Source organism: Siniperca chuatsi, linkage group LG13 (assembly GCF_020085105.1).
Source record: "Siniperca chuatsi isolate FFG_IHB_CAS linkage group LG13, ASM2008510v1, whole genome shotgun sequence".
Classification (NCBI taxonomy): Eukaryota; Metazoa; Chordata; class Actinopteri; order Centrarchiformes; family Sinipercidae; genus Siniperca; species Siniperca chuatsi.
Genome location: NC_058054.1, coordinates 14,296,711 through 14,322,313, shown reverse-complemented (window position 1 = coordinate 14,322,313; position 25,603 = coordinate 14,296,711). Strand labels below are relative to the sequence as shown.

The 25,603-nt window shown below is 42.7% G+C and overlaps 1 protein-coding gene across 1 annotated transcript; it reads right to left on the bottom strand.

Annotated features, from left to right (window-relative positions):
- Positions 1 to 667: 667 nt before the first annotated feature.
- On the bottom strand, positions 668 to 25,187 carry bcl2b (BCL2 apoptosis regulator b). The gene is made up of 2 exons (XM_044220074.1): positions 24,085 to 25,187; positions 668 to 3,328 (listed from the first exon to the last, which is right to left on the bottom strand). The coding sequence occupies exons 1-2, from the start codon at positions 24,628 to 24,630 to the stop codon at positions 3,191 to 3,193; spliced, it is 684 nt and encodes a 227-aa protein (XP_044076009.1). The 5' UTR covers positions 24,631 to 25,187; the 3' UTR covers positions 668 to 3,190.
- Positions 25,188 to 25,603: the final 416 nt, after the last annotated feature.

Sequence of the window (25,603 nt, the reverse complement as noted above, 5' to 3'; positions counted from 1 at the left end):
CTCTTTTGAAAGTCTAGGGCTTGATTTAAAATTCCTCTTCAGAGCGTGTCATTCATTTTATATGCATGGCGAGTGGGAGAGAGGGAGGAGGGATTGCGTGGGGCTCCAGCCCAAATGAACTTCCCTCCGCCGTTGGTCTCCTCAGGGATATATCTACACACACAACCACCACCACCACTTTCTTTCACTCCTCTCCCCTCATTTTCTCGCACCCACTCAACTCTCAACATTAGTTTTACTGCATCATGCTTTTCACAAATTCCACCGAGCAGCAAGAGTGCCGTAGCCTTTGAAGACAAGTGTGATCAGAACAGAGGCAGGGGGTGTAAAAAAAAAAAAACCTGGCCGCAGGGCATTTGGGTTTTTGCACTCGTGTTTAGCAGCGTATGGAGCAGAAGAGGGAGGCTGACAAGTGCAGTGTTTGGGGACAGCTTTGATGTCTGATGGGATGCTTCACAAGGAGCCTGTCACGTTGACACAACCAGGCTTATATATACAGCTCATAGCCATGGATAGATAACAGATAATCAAAAGAGCACTGTTGATACACTGCTCTCCACCTAAACTAGTACATCTCTTATTCTCTTTCTGTCTTGCTGACAGGCTCAGAGATGAAGCTGAGAATCGATTTAAAAAAAGCAGACGCAACATGAACTTGGACTGCAGCTGCTTGAGAAATCTGGTTTATTAGGAACAATATGATCCCGCTAGCTTATTGTGGATATAGCAGTAAACAACAGAAACACAATTCACTTTTTTTAAGTGCTACAGGTTTGTGATTATAGACATAAAACAGTAGCCTACAGCAACCATAGTGCCTACATTCATATATGCACAGAGAATATAAAAATTACAGTATATTGCTGTTAAACTGTTCCTATTCCTGTTCATAAATCCCCTTCTGTTAATCTCTTACATACACATCACTAGGAATATCACACACTTTGAGCTGTTGTAATGGAAATGGGGTGGTTTATAGTGATAACTGAGACAAGTCTGGCAGGTCAACATTTTACAGATAAGCACTGAGTTATCATCGAAGCACAAAGTTGACAAAAGTTAAGCTGATAATATAGTACAGTAACACTAGACAAGAGCGATCACAAAACCTCACTGAATAGACTCAGCGAAGTGAAGCGACATGTATTCTCCTTAAGCTACTTTTGTTTTGTTTTTTAAATTAAAGATTAATACAAGTTAACTTTGGTTTCCAGCTCTCTAGAACTATACTGTAAATCTGTGGCAGTTTAAGCTGTAAGTAAATGTTAAATCGACAGTATAGCAGCCTTAAGCCAATATTAATACAACACAGAAATTCACTTTTTAAACATTTTTCTTGTTATAATAGCAGCCAGGAAAAAATGTAGTTACAGTGTGATTCCATAGAATAGAAAAAAGTGAAAAAACAATTAATTTTTCATCAAAGTACTGTTACAAAATGTGATCTGGTACCTCTCAATAAATAGAAAATGCAACTTCTTTGCTGTTATTTGTTATCTTCTACCCTATTCTGTTATAAATATGGTTACACACTGAATATTTATGTGTGAGGACAGTATCTTTCATCCATGCAACAAAGAAGTTGAAGATTGTAAATGACAGAGGAAAGAAAAAAAAATCACTTTTACTTACTAAGTACTGTGTAGGCCTACAACAAAATATTTTGGAGCTTGTGTGCATTTCCAAATTTCCAGTCTGTAACACAAGACAAACATCAATAAAACAGGCTGAAAGGAACAAATCAATGACTGAATGCATTTGCAGACCGGAGAGAAGGGACATCTCAGGTTCCAGCACACAGGACACACTAGCTTTAGTCCTAAACTGAAACCCTGCTGCCGTGGTATTCCACTCAGTCATCTGTGGCCAGGCGAGGTTTCTCTCAGTCCACGTCAACAAGCGTCTTTGTCAGAGTGGATTCTTGCATTACAGAGTTGCTGTGGGACCTCAGCAGCTGGAGGACATATGTTGACAGAGTCATTTCTGAAACCTGGGTGAGCCCAAACAGTCGGACCACAAATGGACTGAGTTAAGAGTAAGAAAGTTGCAACAGAGGTAGAAAATAGAAAAGAACTGATAGCTCTTAGAGTTACTTGGTGCTAATCTGTGATGATGCTTTTAAAGGGGAATCATTTTAGTAGAGGAGCAGTCTCATTCATATCCCTTTGCTTGAGGAATGTGCACTTGTCTGTTTATATTGCAGGGGCATTCTCTCTTCTTAAGATGCAAAATGCAATGTTTGTTTTACTTCTACCTCACTCTTTTGTGCTGTGCTCAACATTTTTCTCAGTATATTCATCAACATGTCATGACATTTTTATGCAACAACAGGCTTCTCTGGCATGTTTTTCACTCCTCGAGAAAAATTCCATTCTCCTTTTTTTCTGCGGTAAAACTACACAATTTGGGGTTTGGCGTGCTGCAAAAATTAAAACCAACATAAAAATCGCAATCAGCTTTCAAAATCTCTGCAAAAGAAAGATCAGCACAACTCAGTCTCCCACTGGCCCATCCTCTACATACTAAAGGCCAGGGAGAGTATAATGGTACAGTGTGTTCAGAGTTCACTGGAGCTGTCTGAGGAGTGAAAGCACAACTCGCTGGTTGTAGCAAGCTGTTTCCATTATACATTCTGAGCAGCTGTTCTGTGGAGGAAGTCCTTTGAAGGACGGCTGCTGGGGGGTAACTGGAATCCACAGTTCAAACGGGGTTCTTCACCCTAACAAGCAGGGGCGGGGCTGTGGCCGCTCCGGTGTGGGGCATCATTGTCCCTGCACCCCCATCATCAAGGCCTCCAAACAGAGGTCCCGCATGAGCTCTGACACATGCAACGTCTACACTAACACTCAACATTCATGCTATAACTAGTACAGAAGCAGGCAGAACAAAAACTCCTCCTTTCTCTTCAGTTGTACTCAGCTTAGTGTGATTACATCTAAGCTGGCTCTTTTCAAGACATCCTTTGCTCCATATGGGCTGTGCATTGGGTTGCTTCAGTTGTTTTGATTTGTGTCTATTTTGACATGGAGGGGCGAGGAAGAGGGAGTTTTCTGAGAGAGGGCTTTGAAGAGAGCCAGATTCGGAAGAGTCTGAAGGTTGTCTCTGAGGGGTCAGGGGCGTCTTTAAAAGGAAAAAGGAGAGGCACGAGGAAAAGGAGGAGGAGGATGAGACTGGTAGAAAGAGGGCTCATTCACTTCTGTGTAAGGTATGCTCCGATGGTGAGGCTAGCTGCCCCGAGTGCAGCCAGACCGAAGACCGTCTTAATGGAGGGCCAGGAGCAACTGAAGACGGAGTCCCTCTGTCTGTCATACAGCTCCACAAAGGCATCCTGGGAGAGATACAGAAAGAGAAAGACAGACAGTTAATTGGGCTGTCTAAGAACATGTGTTTACCTATGTGCACGTTCTTTCGTCAGTTGGTTATCTGCTGGGTGGAGTCTACAAGAAAACACCACACAGGATAAGGCTGAAATTCCATCGCCTCCATTGTAATGGAGTGCCAGACGAAATCTCAGGGGCAGATATCTCAGAATCTGAGCGAGTAAAACTAAAATGATCTGCTTGGCTAGATACCTCTAGGTAAGTGAGAAAATATGTTTTTTTGTGTGTTGAATGAACTGACCCTTTAAGATGTAAATCCCTTGGCCACCACCAAATACGAGTGGAAATAGAGTGTTATTACACCCATCGTGCAAGCAGATCCATTAATGTTCATCGGCTCTCACATTCTGCCACGCACAACCTCAGATGCCCCTCAGGCACAGAGACACAACACACCCAGAAACACACACTAAACAAACATGGAAATCACCAAAAAGAGCCCATTTGCAACTGCACGTCAACAGATTTAGGTGTTTTTTTAGCATGTGGACGAGCGCTGCAGTACTTAAGCATAAATATATTAATGTTACTCAGAGGGGGCTCTGCTTTCTGCTGCTAACAGGAGTTTAAAAAGAGGTCTGTTAGAAATTGAGAATGTGTAGTGTATGTGGGGTCTGTGGAGGAAATACCATGGCTGTGTGTCTTAGACGAGGAAATACAGACATCTGCTCATAAGCAGTGACAGCAGGAACAGCTGGACAGGAAGTCATGGTGCTAAGCTTCTTGCTCTCCTACACACACACACAAGTGGATTATCTTGAACCCAACTAGAATAGAACATATTTTAGAGAGGTTTATGAGAGGATATATCAACAGTTTCCTATAGAATATCTACTCTTTTGTTATGAATCTAGCCACAAGTAGCAGTGTTGTGAAGCTGTACATTTGAGCTTCTTTGATGTCTCTGTTTTAGCTGTAACTTGAGCTATCTGTGAACAATGGTGAATTGTTAAGTATAATTCACTTCAACATTACTGTTGTGTTAGTTCTCATCTATTATCATTCTATTTTAATCTGTCTTGATTTAACTCAATTTACCTACAGTAATTATGTTTTGTGTAATTCTAACTGGAATACACACATTTTATTCGACCTTGATCCAGCAAAACTGGGTCATTATACTCTTCTTCACAAGTGTCACATTTTAATATACAGTTTCCTTTTATCAAACAAAAGCCCACACAGGACTAAAAAAAGGAGACATCCATTCTGAAGTGCTGTGGGGAGACAAAAGTATTTCCTGTTTCCCTCTCCTCCCTTTCCGTCCTCTCGCATTGCTGAGGCTGGGGGCCAGTCAGTGTCACAGAGGAGGAAGATCAGCAGTTTCTTCCCAGTTTAGGCCCTCTGGTGTCAAAACACACTGTGCTCTTAAATCAGCCGGCAATATCTTTAACCACATGGCATTTCTTTTGTTGCAGCTGTGTGTTTTGAATTATCCAGGGCTAAAACAAGACTAAGAGTCTACAGCCATGCTAGCAGCTCTGTGAGATTGAACTCATCAGAAACAGCTGTGCTTGGAGCTAAATGCTAACATCAGCATGCTGACTTGCTCACAATGGCATCGCTAACATGCTAATTCTAGGCAGGTAGGCCTACAATGTTTACCATTTTCACCACCCTAGTATAGCATGTTAGCATGCTAACAGCTGCTAATTAGCACTAAACACAAAGTACAGCTGAGGCTGATGGGAATGCCATTAGTTTTGCAGGATAACCAATACTATTACAATTCATACTGAGGGGGACATGAATGTTGAACTAAATATCATGGCAGTTCATCCAGTAGTTGTTGAGATATTTCACTCAAAACCACAAATGTCAACCTCATGGTGACACAAGAGGAAAAGTCAGGGGATCATCATTAGGATTCCTCCTCTGGGAACCATGAATGTCTGTACCAAAGTATGTGCTCATCTATCTGGTGCATGTTGAGATATTTTACAGGATAAGTCGAAACATTGACCTGCTGGTCGTGCTAGTGGAAAAGTTGGGGATCACCTCCAGTCCTTAGGATTTATCCTGTGGGGACCATGAATGTCTGCACAACATTTCATGGCAATCAATTTTTGAGACATTTCACTCTGGACTAAAGTGGTGGGCCAACTGACATTGCCATACCAAGAGCCATGTTGCTGGTATGGCTAAAAATGGAGAGCAAAATTTCAGCTTTATTCTAGAGAACTCTAAACAAGCCCTGTCTTTCAGTGACAACACCACCCCCTCCCTTTCTCCTCCTCTCCAGGATTCAGGTATTAATTAGAGAACAAGCTCTTCAGTCAGACCTCCAACTGAGGGGAATGTGTTAGTTGGCTAAAACACTGCCTCCATCTTTTTTCCCCCCACCTACTAAAGGAAAATAACAGTTTGCTGAGGTAACAACACAAACCAGCCACCGGGTCCAGCAGCAAGTGCATGTGACTGACCGCTAGCAAGGCTCGACAAAATGGCAAACTAATGATGCGTGTCCTCAATATGTCCCAGACAGTCGGCATAGATTATCATCTATTTAAGTCTGAAACAAAAGCGGGCCAATTACGGTAAGAGGTTCATAACAGCGTGATGGATGTTTAAAAGAATCCCACAAGGACATGGACAGTAATAACTCCAGACTTACTCAGGGGAGAGCTGGGAAGCAGAGATAGAGAAGGGAGGGAGGGAGGGGGTGTCAGGTGGATATCATGAGACTGAGGCATGCAGCACTTCACCTCCAGGAACCTTTTCACCCACACGTTAGCAAGCAGTGCTGCCACAACCATGTGAGTAGTGTGAAAAACAAACCTTGGGAGGCTACTTTCTATTTTTTCTTCCCTTTCCTCTCTCTCCCTCTTTCTCCTTCTGTATTGACTTTCATTTTGAAAACCTGGGCCTTTGAAGATAATAATAATAAGCAGCTGGCAAAGGAGGACACAGAAGGTTGACAGGGACAGGAAAGGACAAAACATCTGCATTCATCACATCAACAAAAGACTATAATCCCCAAAAACTCATCTTATTGCCCTGCAGCAAACCATCTGCCATCAACAGCAGGTGTGCATCTGGGAAATAAAGTCCAGACTGCAGTTCTCTACAGTATTAATGTTTTGGATCATTGGCTTTTTAAAGGTCACAGCCGCCCTACAGAGGCCAAGAATCCAATGGGAAAATGCCTAGCCAGGTTTACACACTCCCTTTCCTTCATTTTTACTGCACACAATGAAGACCTTGGAGAGACACAAACAGAGTAAAGCAGTCAGACTGAACAGCGAGGACTTGAGAGGATCCCATACTCAGCCATGGGGTGGCAACTTGCTGCCTTGAGTGTCATGGTTACCCAGACTGGAAGCTTCACACATGATTTGCTTTTCCCACCAGCAGGAGAGAGAGACTGTCCTCGACCTCTGATTTGTTTTTCACATGATTCAGACCTCTGGGTTACACTCAGTGTCTTTCTCATAGACTCAAAGAGATTTTACACTGTTGTCTTCCTCGGATGGCCTTATTCTATCTTACGGGCAACAGGAAATACCAAACATTTGCTGGTTCCTTTGGGTATTCCCCTGCAATTGGGAATGATCCCTCAACTTGTGTGGAAGATGAGTCATCTTGTGCGCTTGGTTAGCTCCGTTAAAATCCCAGGCAGCGCTTTGCCAAAACAGAAAAATGATTAGGCAGTCATCTCTGTTTTGGGACATTTCTGTGGGTAATTGAGGGCAGACTGAGGCTGAGAGAAAGGGATGTGGGTTAAAGTTCAACTTGTAATTAAAGTGCCTGTTGTGGCTTCGCTGCTATATTCACCTCTGAACCGAGCTTCTCCCCACGCTCTGTTTATTTCCTAAGCATTCACATACTAACATACTTATAATAATGCATACGCTGCTGCTACCACCCCTCTTTGATTTTCTAATGAGTTTCTTGCAGACTTCTTCCGCAGCTAATTAAAGTCAAACAAACCTCTCATTTCAGGAGCCGAGGGGAGTAATGGGAGATGATAAAATGCGAGGAAGGCATTAATGTCCTTTGTAACTGATCTGTTTTGAATGCATGCACAGATGCAAAATAAAAACCAACAACAAAACACCCTTCACCAGACACAGTAGGTGTCTTGTCTGGTAGCAAGGTCAGGTTCGATCAAGTCTCTGGAGTGTCATCCATCGTCTGGCCCGGCAAAAATGAGATGACGGAGGAGTTTGTTGCAATACTCATTACCCAGTGAATCCCCCTGTGTCAGCACTGCCAAACAGCTTGGAGCTGAGGACACTCAGCCCTTCACCACACTGTGACAATACTGCAATACTTGGAAACAACAACCTCACAACCAAGTGATGGCAAACTGGGTGGAAAGCTGTACAAATCTGGAAAATACACCCAATCAATACACAAACTTTTAGGGAATCAGACCAACAAAACAATAATGCTTGATAAAATGTCCCAGGAGCATCCTTGATTTAAAACACATACATAGCTCAAACAACTACTCTATTAATCGATTAGTCAATCAACAGAAAATTATTTGGCTACAATTTTGCAAAAGCGATGGTTTGACATTTTGGGAAATATGCTCATTCACTTTCTGGCAAAGAGTTAGATGAGAAGACTGATATTACTCTCATGTCTGTCCGTTAAATATGAAGCTACCACAAGAAGCTGGATAGCTTAGCTTAGCTTAGCTTAGTTTAGCGCAAAGACTATGAACAAGGGGAAACAGCTAACCTGGCTCTGTTCTTCTGGTTCGATCTTCTCACCTAACTCTCTGCCAGAATGCAAATAAGCATATTTCCCAAAATGTTAAAAAAATTTTAATCAAAAATGCCAAATATTCTCTAGTTCCATCTTGTCAAATGTGAGGATTTCCTGCTTTTCTCTGGTTTATCCATTATTAAATGGAATATGTTTGGGTTTTGGACTGGTGGTCAGGAGACATTAAACCACCTCTGAAAACCTCAGAGGAGAGATGAATAATTGTTCAAACTAAACCACGAATTCCATCTTTACAGGTAAAACCAAGAAGTACAATTTTTAGCTGATACAATGACATCAACTTAAAAAGGATATTATTTTGATATGAAATAGAGAATTAAGCACAAATGGCATTTGGCCTCTGGTCCCACAAGTAGCTTTAGAAAACTTAATTGACACTCCACACCTTTTAGTTATTCCTACATATTCACCAAAGGAATTAACAGCCTTTCAAATGGCCAGACAAAATGTTAACTGTGGAGTAATATCAGTCTGTCTGATAACTAGAAAACAGAAAGTAAGTCTGGACTTGAATCAAAAGAAATGGGAAACCTTTTTAATTTGCTTTCTATTTGGGTGTCATTGAAGATTCAGGTTTCATACTTGGCAATGTACTTTCATTGGACTCAACTGTAAATGGAGAAACAGATTTGATGTTGGATCCTAAAGGCTTATAAATATTCAAATCTGCGTCAGCAGCAGCAGCATTTGTGTGTTTACAAAACAGCACGTTCTCCCGTGGGAGTGAGCCTGCTCTACTGGAACATGAAACGTGATCGCCAGTAAATCACCCACACTCCTCATGACACTCCATTTTTCATTGTCTAAACCACCAGATAAATGAGGACTGTAACTTTACACATGAGACTTTGGTTTCTTTGGAGATGAATAACGCTTCACTTGGTTTTGATCCCATCAAGGAGGAGGAGGAGAACCACTGGAGTTAAACCGTCCAATTTGTGCAGTAGCATCTAGTTTATTTGGAGAGTACAAACAGATTTTGAACTGACAAACATTTCTGATTTATTTACTTAACCTTGACTGAGCAGTTATATGATCCTTGTAGGTCTTTATTCTTGTTGAGCCCATTGATTTCTATTGAACAGCTTTGATCCAACATGGAATGAAGGACTGGGTGACCTTGCAGGCTCAGAGTGGTGAGGACGAGTGGATGCAGACTGTGTTTGCTCTCCTCTCACTTGCTCTCCCCCTGCACTCCTGGTTTATCGGCACCTCTGCACACCTTACTGAAGCTCAGAGTGTATCATTTACAATCAGTCACTTCTGCATGCAGAGCAACATCAAAGCAAAGGGAAAGCCACACTCTGCAGCTCAATCGATATGTTTCTTTCATTCTTTGAAACAAGTCAGTCCTGTGATTTTGACCTTGAAACCTATTTCAACTTCAACAAATGATCCAAAATCCTTCACATGTGCCAAAACTCGGCACAATGGCTTCCTCTAATAGATACAATGTAGCTGAAAGGGGATGTCTGCAGTGAGCCCATCCGGCCCTCAGCGGAGGAGGAAGTGACAACAGTTGAACCGGACAGAAGCGGCAAGACTGTTGCGCTGCTATAAATATCAAGAGGCTGCATGTGAGCTCCTGGTTCAGGGCTGCCCAATCTAATAAAACAACTCTCATCTCCGCTCCTCGACCCATTTAAAAGGCCAACGATGACGCGCAAGAGCAGAGGAGAGAATGGAAAAGGGCCGCTGAGTCATCATCCACACTTGTGCAGGCTGGTGTGTTTGGAGTGCATTAAACTTGGCTTGAGTGGCTTTCCAGTAAAGACAGGATGTCTGCCACTTGGGAGTCTAATAGCTCTGTGTTCTCTCCATGGAAGCCTTGCATAGTACATTGACTGTTCCAGTGACGCGTTTGTGGCTTCAAAAATCTGTATAACTGTGTGAAAGCCAAATAACTGTGGGGCATTTTCTGAGATAGCTTCTGGATTCTTTTGTTCAAATTTCGCACTCAGGAATGCAAGGGCACTCGTATAAAAGGGCCAGTTGGTAAATTAGAGTAGTATCTGTGGCATTTAAAACACACAGAAGCACTCTGCGGACAAAAAGGCAAAGCCATGTTTCACATTCATTCTGCAGTTTGGGGTTAATGATTAAACACAGAGGTAAAACTTTCACATTTCAAACTGCTCTATCGGCTTTAAATCAACTTTGGATTGCTGTGTACAGGAACCAGAGCACCTCTTACTTTGGCAAAACAAGGAAGTGTAGGAGCCCCCCATAGCTGAACCGATTGGTTCAGATAGAAACCTCTGATAGAGACCGTGGGAACCAGAAGATTCCCAGGTGGCTTGTTGCTTCTCCTGTGACAAACAGAGCCCATGGGAAAGGCTCATTTCCCGTGACAGGGGCGGCACGCTGCTTCAAGCCTTAAAAGTCATATCCACTGACCCCTTAAGACCTTGAGACCACACAACCACCATCTCAAATGCAGTGTAGCTGAAAATAGGCTGACTAATCTGAGCCAAAAATGACTACTGTATACGGTTTAATGAATGGCATGTGTGGAAACACCATCTGCAGAATACTCGACGTGCAGCGCATGTGGTGGCTGACTGTTCTGCACTTGCCCGAGAAATGAAATCATTTGGTTTTGGATTTTCTTGAAATGGTGCATTCAGCTTTTCCGTTGTTGTGGGGTTTTTTTTATGCTTGCGTCAAAGTGTTTTTGTCCTAAGCCCTGATGTAACAGAATTACACAATCCTGATGATCAAAAACGGGCTTTTCAGGCAGCAGTGACTGTGTAAGTCTTTGTAAAAGAGCTTGACAGTTCAGTTAGTGTTAAGTCACTTCCTGTGCTAGACGCTGCAGGGATGACATCACTGTCTGGTTTGAGACTATGGCTTCTCTGTGGTAGAGCCAAGTATGGTTAAATCACAGACTCTGTGCGGGTAACTAGGGAAAGACTAGAGGCAAGCCAAACATGTAGTCATACTAATACCGTGGAGAAAGGGAGGGGGAGCAGCAGCAGAGAGCTACAGTTGGTTAGACACTGTAACTAAGAGATTTGTATTTGTTTTGAACCATTAACTGACTCCTAAATCTTAGCTCCAAGTCTAAGAAAAAGCAAACTGTAACACAAGGGCAAGTTTTAGGTTCACAAAAAGCAGAAATGTTGTGATTTTTCCTTTGATGAAGCCCAGAGTTACCCCTGTAATTTAGGAAGCAGTGCCAAACAAATCGAGTGTAATATCATCTAACAGAGAATTAAACACGGCAGCGAAGGAGAAAGTATTAGAACATCAAAGCCAGATGCCCAGTGCCTCTCATAGTCTCCCTTTTTATTCAGGAGACATCTTGTAAAGTCAGTCTCTTAATGAAAGCTTGTCAGTTTTTGGCAACAAGATACTGGAGCGGTTTACGTGATTGGAGTACATGCAGGCCGGGTTTCAGGTTCAGCAGTGTTCTCCGTGTACCCATGTAAATGAGAGAGGCCACAGTCTGGGACAGGGCATGCTGTGAGCAGAGCAGAGCAGATCGAGGATCTCAGATGTCCGATAATGTCAGAGGAAACAATCATCTGTTTGAGGTGCAGCTCCCTCAGGAACACCTTTGAAGTGAGAAGAAGAGGAGCCAAACCACAATGAAAACGTTCCACAAAGTCAAAAAAAATGTCCAAAAAAAACCCCAAATATAAGAGAGAAGTCCAAAACATGTATACAGATTTGTGTAGAAGAACTTAGTTTTTTCTCCTTTCCTCTCCCATGAACCATCTGATGACAGCCCACCCTCCCCCCGATTTATCTTGTGACCCTTTGGAGAGGCCTGACCCCTAGTTTGGGAACTGCTGGACTAAACTACCAAACTGTATATAAAGTAGTTAAAACTAGCTCCACCTCGACCAGCTTTAACAGTAAAATGCCATGTATGCATTGATGGATCAGTATTAGCAATCTCACAGGGACCATTTTTCTGCATAATGAGTACTTTTTTAGTTTAAGTACATTTAGTTGATAATACTTCTGTACGTCCCTGTAAGTCCCTGAAAACTTCAGTGTCCATAACATTAAATATTTATGATTAAATGAGCAAAAATCTAGTTCAGTTATAGTTCAGAAAAAACATTGAAAAAAAAAAACTCAGCTAATGTGCTTCATAAGGAATGTGTGCAGGGTGTGGACTGATCAGATTTGATTGACAGTTGCCTGGCAACATAAACAAACAACCGACTGGAAGAGCTCAGACAAAACAACAAATACAGAAAATCTCTTCTGAAATAACCAAAACTGTTGTAGCTTCGGCAGAAAATTGTGTGTTCATGTAGGATCCCATCACTTGTAGTAAAATATGTTCTCAGGACCTTTAAGTAGGGCTTTGAATACAGGACCTTTATTTGTTATGGCGTATTCTTACAGTGTTGTACTGGTACTGTCAACGTCAGTAAAAGATCTTAAGATACTTCGTCCACCTCTGTCCACTGCTGTCATATTGCCATCAGGAAATTAAAAAAAGGTTTCATGTTGGAAGACAAAGCAAAACTCAATATGGGAAGGGAAGCAGCTTTCCTGCAGGCTGAGGGCTGAAACTGTGAAATGCCTGACAAAACTTCTCTATCCTGCATGGAGCATGAGGTCATTTTGAAATGGGGGGCAAAATTATTCTTACACAATTTTACTTCCAGCTGAGAAATCTAAGCATATATCCACAGCCTCTGTTTAATCGTTAGCTGTATTGAAAGCAATCTCAGAATGAACTCCAACGTTCTCCTGACGTCCCCCCCCCCTTCTCTTCTGAGGCTGGGAATACTGGGGAAAAGTTCAATGACCTCTCTCAGGCAACCAGCTGATTTTCATCCAGGGGGAGAGGAATGAGAGGAATGCATTGATGTGTGGAAACAAACAACTGCACAGTGTGTCCCCGAGAGGCCTGATATGAGAAGGAATGAACCTTGAGATAACCAAGACTGCAAGGAACACAGCTACACCACACACTTGCATTATGTAATATAATAACTACATTTAAATGCTTTTCAGAAATAGATGAATGCAATTAAAGCCCTAATAAAGCAGCTAAAAGCCGGGGTGGACACCACTTCTACTCCTGGTCCTTTATGTGACTCACAGAGACCTTGGAGAGAGCTGTGTTGAGCAGCACGCTTTAAAAACGGCCGATTGTTTGAACTATCTGGAGCAGGTTGGCTCACGCGGAGCTGTGTGACCTTCCCTGTCTGTATGCAGAGACCAAAGGGAAACAAGCACAGCCTACCTGATGAATGATAATAAGTTGCCTATTGTGACACTGAAGGTCTGGTGTGAAAATGTGCGGAAAGCTAATAAGGCACATGTCAGTTTCATAATAGAGGAGGGGTTTTTGTGTCATTTTCTCTCTGGAATAATCCATGGAAAATGTCATTAGTGGCACTCAGTGACTGTCTGTTGTGAGATGAGTAGCCTTGATGCTGCTCTGCATTGAATAGTAGAATATACTGCCTCAAACTGAGACTTTAAATCATAGAGGGAAAAAATGCATACATACTGTATATTGTGCTGCGGCTGGAAAAATGTTCTTTTTAAATTTTATTTTGTGCCATGTAATGCCCATGTGGATGTTTCACGAGTACATTCCTTTGCTTCCTAAGTCAGCAGATGGATCAGCTGAGAATCAGATGATTGTTGAGTCAGATGACTTTAACAGGCAACTTTATCCAAGTTTGCTCTGTAAATTTCTATGGAGTGAGCTAATCTATTCCTACTCCCTCGACTCTCTACTAACAGCATGAACTCAATGAAATCAAAACCATTTGCTCTACTAGCTCCATTTTTGCTTTGGTCTTTCAACCCTGGTGGCCCCATCATATTTTGCCAACCATCCATACTTTTTTCCAGCAATTACCCCGGGAGTCGCAACCTGGCTGCAGCCCATGTGGCAGTAAGGACTGGACTGCCTGTTTATAGCTTTATAAGCCTCTACTTGCTTGCTCTTCCATCTCTCCTCCTCATCCTCCTCCTCAACCCTATTAGCCTCACCTCCTGATCAAAGACACCTTGTGAAATCCAGTCATTTCATCCAGGAATATTTTCTAACCCACTGTCCTCCCTGGAATGCAGGAATGTGGACTCACATTAATTCAAATCTGGAAACATTGAAGGTCAAGGGGTCTGAGTGCCTGTCGTGATAGATTGGGTGGTATCAGAAAATGAGTTTTCAAAGCTAGCTGATAATTTGGCACAGTGAAAATCAAATGTCTTTTTTTTAATAATGGTATCGTGAAATTCTGTTGATTAAACAAGAGAAAATACATACTTATTGGGCTCTTTCTTTCTTTCTTTTTTACAGCTTTTTCACCACTAAGTGCCACAAAATGTGAAATATAAATGAAGCACTTTATAGGTCAATTTGCAGAGTTAATTAAACTTCTGGTGGTGAAATTTGCCGACATGAGACCCGTCTAGACATGTCACAGTTAACACTCCTCTATAAAGCAAAATGGCGCCTGACATAACTGAATCCAGGCATCATAAAAAAATTGCTCTGACATAAGTCACAAGATGATTGCATCCTTAGAACATACACACGCATAAAGCATTACTGTATTGTCAAAAAATACCCAAAATGCTAAACAAAATACCTAAGAAGAAAAGGAATCACTGTCAGTTCTCCTGTTTTCAATTCTCCCTGTTCTCTTTGAAGTTTCTGTCATTATTTGAAGTTGTAATGACAGCCCAACAACCAATTAAAGGCAGCACATCTTCAGAGTAGACCCAGGGAAATTGATGTAATATAACACCATGGCAGTACTTGGTATGCCCCTGCTGGCGATATATCCCTGTCAGACGTAGCATGCAGTAGTAGCCCTCTGAAAACAGCAGGGGTTATCTGTGACAGCGACAAAATGTCTGTTCACTGCAGCATTTTGACAGAATTCGGTTGCATGTTTGGGCGGACATCAAGAGTTCAGGATGGCAAAGGATTTTCATGAACGCTGATCGCTGCCCTGAAACACCACGTAGCAGCAGCAACGTTCCCTTGGCAAATCTTTTATCTTTCAAACATCAGTATCGTTTTCTCTGCACTTCACACCTAATCAGTTGCCATCAAAAGTGACTGCCAACAGGGTGGTGCTGTGTGAGCTTTACCAGGAGTGAGAGCGCCTGGTTGCACACACACACACACACACACACACACACACACACACACACACACACACACACACACACACACACACACTACAGTTAAAAGCCCTCAGCATAAAAGTGCTAAAACATCTCGCCAAGGTCTTTCCACAGAGACACTTTTTCCTACGGCATGAATTTCGATAAATCACCTTCATATGAAATGTGACATTTACAGCCACTGGTTCACTGCGTTAATTGAGTCTTTGCTCGGAGATACCAACACAAACCATCGGAAATGCTCAATCAATACATAGTCAGTGATATCTGAGCAATGGCTGACCTCACTCAGCGTCCACTGAAACAGATCAGATTTCCTGAGGGCTATTTGCTCTGCTGGCAAAAATCACATTGGGGAGGGGGACCAGAGAATTATTTACCCCAGACCTCCATGGACGAGGCAGAGAAATCTATTTACCATTATCTGGCTGTTGTCATTTTTTGGTAGGGCATGTACTCAGCATTTCAGAGAAGAGCCAATAATGGCATGCTGTTTGTTAATGGCCAGTGCTGTGGCTAGTTGCACTGGGAAATCCCAGCGGAGACGGTAGTGGTGTGTGTGTGTGTGTGTGTGTGTACATGTGTTTGTGTGCGTGTATTGAGGCTAAATGGCACGGCTAACAGGAAGCTAGGCACCCCGGGGCCATCTGCTCCCTGCCATGGCTCACATGTCACCCTGTGACAACACAGCATTATTGATTCACACTACCACATCCGCTTCGGTGTGTGTACACGCCGATGTGCCACAGCATATATGTGTATGTGGATGCATGTGAGTGTGTACACAACCATTTTGTGGACAGCAAATAACTGATTTGCACCAGTACATCCGCTTCTGTGTTTGCCTGTCTGTGTGACCTGCAAGTTTATTGTTTTGGTTCCCTCTCAAAAAAGCTCTAAAAACCCACTGTATGCCATCTGCCCAGCACCAAACAGCAGACAAAGTTAGCAACTAGCTGGAGAACATAGTGTAGCATTTAGCAGCTAAAGACACAGATGTTAGGTGTTAGTGGAGACCAAAACGGAACCAAAAGCAGAATGAATATTGAACTTAAATTATTCAGGTTGCCAGAAACATGAGTCCAAATGAATGCTAATGTTGCTCCGTGTCTGCTAAATGTGTAAAAAGCCAACTGGCAAAAGGTGATAATATGTCAATGTTGCGTTTACAGCTAGTACATTGGTAATTGCTGCTTCACAATCTTTGTTGCTGAGTCTTCTGCCACAACGCTAATACAGTGGAGGTGAATGAAAATTATCTATCGTCAGCATAAACAAAACTCCTTTGAAAAACTCAACACCAATGTTTACAGAAACAATGCAGCGGGTACTCTGGAAATTCCACAAACCTCTGTGTTTACATTTTACGCTGGGACAATTTCTTTGGCAGGAAATAGTTCCCAGTGAAAACTGTCAACCATGGGGGGTAAGTAAGAAAATCTTGTTTTTGTGATTTGGGTGAACTGACCCTTTAACAACTATTTAGGTTATGCTATGTGTGCAACAAGCTCTCTCTTTGTGAACAAGAAACTAATTTAGGAGACACTCCCAGCAGCATTTCAAACAGCAGTGGCTATTGTTTCTCTAATTGAGAATATCAAATCTCTTTTAAAACCCTTTTGGGGGTTTGTCCCAAAAATATCTACAGTAGCTAGACAATAGGAGGAACCGTTTAACCTTGCCCTATATTGATATGCTGCGCAGCTTGCAAGGGTGTGCCCAGTGGCAAAGTCAACTAGCGTCTCAGTAGGCTCCTCATTATCCAGCTCCCACCATGACAGGAAAGGTGGAAAACTCTTTTATCTGCCGTCTCAAATGGTTCATTAGGACATTTTTTTCATGCAGATTGGCGGCGGGTTTGTGATGTGAATGCGACGATAACACAGAAGCAAACAGGGCAGGGATTTATGTGCAACATGACAATTAAAGGACCACACAGGAACAGTGATGGTAACACTTCTATATTTAGAGGCCTCTCACATGTCCCTGCATTTTTCAAGAATCTGGAACGTTACCTGACACTAAAAGCCAGGTCTAAGGGTATTAGTGTGTCGTTTGTGAAGGGATTAGGCACGTGTATGTGTGTAAATGAGTGTCTATAGTAGTGGGGTCAGAGACAGGCAGAGGGAGAAAGAGGATAAGAAAAAAGACGGGAAAAAGAAGAGCTAGTCTCTCGACTGGAGCGCAGACAGCCTTTGGGGTTCGACTTGAGGGACATCCATTTAGTGTCCGAGTTTATCTGCTCCATGTATTATTCATCAGTGTGTGTTCTGACTGGGATAGTAGTACTTTTAAACAGCTCAGGCACGTGTCCCTCATGAAACAGGAAAACAGCTGGTTGAGGTGATTACTGATTTGAACTAAATAATGAAAGGAAACACAATTATATGGCTGAATTCACAAACACCAATCTGTGGGCTCAAGCAGCCCCAGAGGCCTACATAAAGAGAATCTGACAGCGACAAAATAAATAAACAAAAACCACGCACACGTCAGCACGCAAACCGCCTATAGTGGTTCCTGAACGAAGCACGCTCAGCTGACATGATTGTCCAACAACAAAATCGCCCACACCCTTCATCGGCCACTCAGGAAAGAAACACCCAGGTCGTCTCCATTATTTATTTACAGTCGCTGTTCCCCAGCAGACATTCCTCCAGCTCTCCTGAGGAGGCCCAGAAATAAGCACACAGGACGGGGTGGAGGGTCTCTGGGGAGAAGTGAGGTCATGGAAATAGGCACAGCACTCATGAAGCACCAGGATTATGTTCAAGAAACAGAAACAGAACCATATTTCTGTGCTAATTGCGTTGTTAAAGTGATTTCCGTTCATGGTGCACATTTCTAGCATGTTCATGAAATGGTCGGCATGCGTGGAATGGTACAGGATGGCATAAAAGGAGGACACAAGGAGTGTCATGTCAAGCTGAAAAGAGATCAAACTGTATGTCTGACCTTACGTTCCAGTCAACATTATGATACAAATCTGTTGTTTGGGTGAATTTAGCTTTAGAGAGACAGTGTGTTACTCTGTCTTCATGATACCAGCCTTTTCTATAATTAAGACTGACAGAACGTCTCTGAGGATCGACTTGATTTTATTGTCAGAAAATAAAAGAATTGCAGTTCAAATTTTGAATAGCTAAATTATTCATAGCATCGTATCCTGCTGCAACAAAACCTTATGTTTGTTATTCTATGTAGTGAAAGGCTGTCGGCTGATAAGGCAAAGCAGGCCTTGCTCTTTCCGTAAGAAAATGTACTTGTTTTTTTGTGAAAATAGTCTAAAATCTGCCATTTTTCTTTTGTGAACACTGTCATGGAAACATATTGTACTCACAACATCACATGTAGCAGTTTTTAAGTGAAGTCATAAAAACGTGTCATTCAGTGCCCTAATATGAACAGGCATTTATGCAGGCACATGGCTATACAAATTATATCACTTTTTCAAATGTATTGTATATGTCATAATGTTGTGTCTATATATGTACCTAACAGTCAACCACTATTTTCATTTAGGCAGTGATTCAGATACAAGTGATCTCAGCATAAAAACTGACCAAAGTAGTTTCTTTATTGTCACTCAAATCGCCCCACCTAAACTATAAAGGGTTATTAAACCTGCTTTCCACACACAGAACTGAATGTTTAGAACAAAGGTCTTTGTGCTTTGAGCATCTCAGAGACCCAGATAGCAGAGAGACTAGAGATCTCTCCAGGCCTGGTCCTGAAAAAAAGTATTAATGTCAGATTGATTCAGAGAGTTACGGCCGTAACTGCCTGCGTCTGTAGGAAATGTTTTGAGATTATAGTTGCCGGGCTGATGGATGTAAACACAGTGGCAGATGGTGAGCGACCAAGGCCTGCGCAGCAAAAGGGGTACAGTACAGGGGGAAATCTTGGCTGCTTCTCACCACACTGAGCTCTTTTGTGGTGTACAGTCTCCATTACAGAGCTGAGAGCTCCACATCAAGAGATAACATTGTTATTAAAATCTCCAAAACTCAGCCTTAGTTACAGACATTTTTCACTTCTCCAGCAGTGTAATTGTGTTGTTATTTCTCTGTTTTGAAATGATGGGTGGGAGGGAAAAACCCTAAATGCTATTTGCATGAGTAATCGTTTATTCCTCTGTCTGATTGCTGGAAACAAGATAGCAGTTTGTCCCATACTCTAATTGTGAGGCCAGACTGATAAACAAAGACTGTGACAGCACGCAGAGTGAAAAGAGAACATTTCTGGCTCAGAACGGATGGATCAATCACGACTTATAGAGCTCATTACACTGTAAAAACATGTGTCCTCAAAAGTAGCTTTCCTTTGTTGAAAGTTGAAAGCCATGTGAAAAAATAGCCATGAACGTTGTCCTGCTTATTATCGACTTGTGTTTAACGGATAGAATTTGCATCTAGGAGACACAAATTGGATGTAAGTGAGATCTCATCGGGAATTTTCTTGCTTTACTGTGAGTAGCTGCATGTGCCTCCTTTGTGAGTGAGTTTGTTTGGGGTTTTTTTCCCCTCCTCTGCTCTGCCGACATGTCACCTATATGGAGATTAATGACTTCCTTGCTGTTCCAGATCCATTCAGCCTCAACAAGGGAGGAGAGGGGTGCAGCAAGATGCCCGCAGTACTGTAGCAACATGCAGGTCCCACCTGTCGGCGAGCAGATTGTACTCAGGGAATCCCCCACAAGATGGACCCAACCCAAGCCAATTTACATTGTCGTCTTCTCCACACACACACACACACACACACACACACACACACACACACACACACACACAGAAATAGGCCACCTGGCTAGCAGCATTCCTCAGACACTTGATCCTGACACTCCTTCTTCTCGTCCAGTACATCAAAAGAAGACAAGTCTACAGCCATGCTAGCGACTCTGTAAGGCTGTACAGAGCTAAATGCAAATGTCAGCATGCTAACATGCGCACAATGACAATGCTAACATGCTGATGTTTAGCAGGTATGTTTATCACGTTTGCTGTCTTAGTGTAACGTGTTAGCATGCTAACATTTCCTAAGTACAGCTGAGGCTGATGGGAATACCATTAGTTTTGCAGTTAGTTGGTCATAAACTAAAGTACTGGATGTGTTTAAATGTTGACCTGATGATGGTGCTAGATGAAAAGTCACGAGATCACCAAACCAACCTCATGGTCGCACTACAGGTTAAATAAGGGGATTGCCAAAATCAGTAGGATTAATCCTCTGGGGACCATGAATGTCTATACAAAATTTCATGGCAATCCATCCAATAGTTGTTGAGATATTTCAGTTTGAACCAAAGAAATGAATTTCTCAACATCATATCTGAAGCTGTTTTGTTAGCCTTCCAAAGTTGTGAAACCACTGTTTTTCTCTTGGAGCACATTTTGACATTTTGCTCTGTGCCGCCCCCTCAGCCAGTCAAACGTCTGAGGTCAAGCATGTAATTTCAGAAGTTGGACGACGTCTGCCACTTTGTTCAATCACTTGGTATTTACTGCGAGCTCCTGTAAATAAACACAGGTGCACCATGTGTGGGTGAGGCTGCAGCCTCAATGCAATCGTCCCCGGAGGAGAGCAATTTCTGATACCACAAAGGATTCATTTTTACAGGTGGAGAAAATTTGTGTTGAGGACAGTGAGTGTGGGAAGTAATCAATGCAGAATGGGAGCTCTTTCACCCTCAGCTGGGTTTTGCAAATACAGTAACTGCTTTGTTATTTCTAAAGGGCAGATAGTTTTGTTTAACTAAAGGTATATTTGACTCAACAGTGATGCCTAGACTCAACAACGATTAGTGGGCACTCCTATTTTGGGCTCAAATTGTCTCAAAAACAACAGGAAACAGATAGTGGTCGATTGAAAGCTGTTTCCACACCACTCTCACATGTCAAAATGTCAGTAATAGGTTGATTAGCCCCCACCTTTGTTTTAAGGGTGGTGGAAAACACAAGACTCACCTCTTGCACACAATAACACAATGGACAGTGTAAGTGACCGTAAACACAAGCTGTCTAAACGCACACATAACTATGTTTATTCAGTATCTTCATTGTTGGGTCAAAGTTGTGTGAACCCAATTAAGAAAAATAATGTCACTGTGCCCTCACATAGCCATCAGAGGGTGCAGTGATTGAAACATCAAATGTGTTTTATCCTGATTCCTCTAAGAGCCACCTAGCAGATGGTGGATGAACGTAACAAAATATTTATGACCAATATGTAACCTCGAAAATGTGTGACTCCAAAATGGATGGAAACCCACAGCAAAGTCCAAGATGAGCAGATTAGACATCAAAATTTAGCACATTTGCTTCATTACAATCCATTCAAAGCTTTCACACTAAAACAGATTGGTTGCCAGATTATATCCAAACAGTGGCGTCCATTGTCTGCGTCGTAGCTACCATTGAGGACATTGAGGTCATGTCCTCAGTTTTTCTGGGAATTTGTTTTAGCAACTAGGGGTGTTCTCTACAATTAAAAATGTACACATGGGGGGTATTTATTTGGCTGATTTCAGTATTTTTAGACTCAATATATTTAAATTTGACTACTCTAAAGCCAGCAAAATAAAGAAATGAATGAAGGAACAAAAATGGACTCACTATTTCTAGACCAGAATTTGATTCCTGACAATATAGAGAAGGCTCTGAAACTGCATTTAGAACTTAATATGTGGAAATAAAATGTACAGAGAAGATGATTGCAGAAAAGAATACATGAAATATTAAAAATCCAAATGATTATGTTTATTCTTTTGGTGCATCTGGTCAGATTTGTTTGAGAGTGAGGGGACTCATGACCTCAGTGTCTCTGAAATCTCGGCTACAGCCCTGAGTCCACTCAGGGGGAAATGTCTGATAAGAAATCTCAGCAGCTTGGGGCATGGATGCATAATTTGCGAAGAAATCAGAACAAAATTCAACAAACTTTTTGCTATATAGACCAAAGAAACATCCCAGACTCTTTAGGTGCAAGAGTAGCTACAAACAACAAGGGAAAACAACCTTTTTGGCACATGCTGAATGATACGGTGACTTTACTATATGTCTAACACTCGCCAACAAGTCAGTAAAAAAAGGAGAAGCTGAATTTCACATACCCAATCTGGAGCAAAGACAAAGCTCTGTGCCTGCAGTGGCAGTTATTAAATGTCATGTAATAACTGAAACACACGCACACCTCAGGAAATTCCCCACCTGAAGGGCACTCAAATGATTATATAAATCAACACCAGTGTCTGTTAAGACTCCTGTCTATGCTGAAGCTAAAAACATTAACGGCATAAACTCACAAGAGCCAATGCAAATATATTCTGCATCAAATTGTTTTAGAGCCTAGTTTGAGCCAAAATAATTTGTATATGGTTTCCTCAGTGCTCAGAGCAGAAATCCACCAAAATGACCCAAACTAGAAACATACGCTTTCAAATAATCCTGAATAATCATATGGATTAAAAGACTGTACTCTCTAAAGTGGACGCAGAGCAGCAGAGATACAGTCCTCTCCGCCCAGCTGGAAAACACAGACTATGATGACCTACATTATTGTATGGGCACAGGCTCCAGAGACCTCGAGCAGGTATCTCTGCAGCCCAGCCTGTGCCAGTTTCAAGGCACAGGTCTAAAAAAGCAGACAAAAGAGTTCCAACCTAGATGCACAGAGGACTGTATGTTAAACACAGCGGCTGCAGATTAGTGTTCTGTGTTCCTGGAGGGCCCTCCCTCTGTTGCCTGCCTTTGATATGTGGCACAACCTGCCACCTCCAGGGGCAAGGCAGACTCAAGGGGAATGTTAAATGGTCCTTCCCTTTGAGATGAAATGTTCAATATGAATCATTGATAACCCCCCCCCAAAAAAAATCAGCTATCTTTCTTCCGGCTAAAATAACCCAGCAGCACAAATGTTATGCTCTCATTAAGAGCACCTCTGCTAATTAGAGGCTAATTCATGTGAGATTGGTTTAATAGCTGTTGAGGAGCACAGAAGAGGAGGCTACTGTGCTCTTCAGTGGCTGCAGAAAAGTAGAATTGTTGCAAAAATGGATATGATATAGCACACTTTTTTCCAGATTCAACTTTTCATTCTTTGTGGATGAGTAGGTGTGTAGGCAGGTAGAGGCAGAGTGTAGATGCCTCTCCGTATTAGCACCTGAAGTTTATGTGTCATGTAGATGTGCAGAAAATGGCCCTGATAGCTGAGCCCTGTGCAGCCATGCCCAGAGGCCTAAACACATTAATTCAATAGTTTTCTGTTTGCTGACGTGTGTCTGACCTCCTCCCTCCTGCTACAAACATGGCATCACATCACAGCAGCACTGGAGCACTTTGCAGCATAAAGCTTTAGATACAGGTAAATGTTGAAATTTGCCATTAAATTATTTCTAGTGTGCCGCTTTAAGCTTTAATGAAGCTTTAATCCCCTCCTCTCCATAACAGCAGCGTGGCTGCCACTGGCTTTCCAGTTCACAGGGCGGGCTTTGTTTAGAGCGTAGGGAGGTGTGACAGAGCACGCTGTTTGATTGGTCAAATTAGGTTTAACAGCCACCATGAACATCCAATCAGAGCAGCTCACAAGTGAGGCCGTCCATCACGAACGTCCGAGCTGCCGTGCGTAATGGGCACATCCAGAGAAATAGATTTTTATTGATGATCAACTACAGCTGTGGTTTCGATATTAAGTCATATCAGAATGCACGTTTTGATCTCAGTTAAACATTTGTAGGCTACTCTAACTGAATTTACTGATTAAAACCTCTTCAAGTAGAGCAAAAGAGGACTTCTGCGCCCCCGTGGCACACAACTGCAAAGCGCATAACTAGCCTTAACGGAATCAGACCTACCCATCCCCCGTTATCTTGTATCCAGCTGTTCAGAGGTCCATTTAAATACTCCGTCATCCACTCCGCGATGTTGTCCACCTGCGATGTCATCTCCTCCTTCGCCACGCACTCCACGCACACCGTGCCCCCGAACTCAAAGAAAGCGATAATCCGGCCCCAGTTCACCCCGTCCCGGAACAGTTCGTCTATCACCTCGGCGAATCTCCTCTGCGCCGTGGTGGAGGTGAGATACAGCTGCCGCGACATCTCCGTGAAGTCCGGCTGGTATAGTCTTTCAAGTTCATCTCCAGCCTCGCGCAGGACTCTGTGGATGGCGGCGTGCGGGTCGGACTGGGGGAGCCGTTTGCAGAGGTGGGGGGTGCTCTCGCTGTCAGGCCCGGTGCTGTCTTCACGGCTCCGGTGGACTAAAGTCGGTGGAGGGGCAACTATTGACCCATTATTAGCAGCATCATCCTGGACATCGTCAAATCCCCACACGTAGCCCTGTTTGGAGAGTTTATGGCAGATATACTTTTCCACAATGTTGCGATTACACTCGTTCGCCATTCCGGCTTAATTTGGCACTTTGTATAGACAGATGTTGCCCTAAATAAAATGCATTTTGATCGAATGTGTGCACTGTACAACACACAGCACGGGCTTATCTAAAACTCGATTAGATTCAAATATAAGCAATGCACCGAGTAATCCCACCCAGAGCAAATGCTTCGTGAGTTGAAGAAAAGCTCTTGATCAAAACCGCGCAGAAAAACGTTTCAAAAGTCAAAAAATACTGAGTCCGTGTCAGCAGCAGTCTTCATTTCCCGAATCCTTGGAGGGACATTGGCGACCTTCTCTTTGCATAGAAATCCAATATGCGGAAGAGGTTGGAGTAGTGTAGATCTATTCCTGTGCACATCACCCAGACGTGGATGTGTTGCGAATAAAAACATGAATGAGGGCCAAAGTTGTACGCGCCTGCAGGGCTTTAAACGCCGCCAACTATTTTAGCAGCAACTAGGCGCGGGACTGTGAGCCAGACAAGGTCGGACTGAGTCCTCTTCCACGATTGCTCCTCATATCCTCCTCAGCAGCTCCCTGCCCACCGCCAGTGGGCCGCACTCTGCTAGTGAGGTATTCCTGACGTCAGCTACGCAAAGTAATTCCTTTGGCTGCGCTCGGAGACTCCAAGTGCACACGAAGAACTGCACTAATAATAATTATTAGCCCCTATTCTCATGATTGCATTTTTAAACCACCAATTTTATGATTGATTGTGCTGGTTAATTCACGAGCCCTGAACCATCCCATTCTGCTGGGGGTGCTTTGATGTGGTCCAGCCACCCCCTTGTGGATGGAGATCCAACCTCGCAGTACAACATTGATGTACTTGATGTAGTTTCCCTGCGTTCTTTGATTCCCTATCTAGTCTCCTCTGTCTAACCTGTGTGTCTTCTTATTCTCTGATGGGGCAAACAAAGCGTCTAAAATCCTGTATTCTGCTTATCTGTGAAAGCTTCAGCTCTGGAAAGTTCCCTCA

Excerpts from the sequence above, each read along its gene's own strand:
- bcl2b (XM_044220074.1), bottom strand. The coding sequence starts at position 24,630 with ATGGCGAACGAGTGTAATCGCAACATTGTGGAAAAGTATATCTGCCAT. Across the intron at positions 3,329-24,084 it reads TACAAGATAACGGGGGATGG|GATGCCTTTGTGGAGCTGTA; the intron begins GTAGGTCTGATT and ends TATCTCTCCCAG.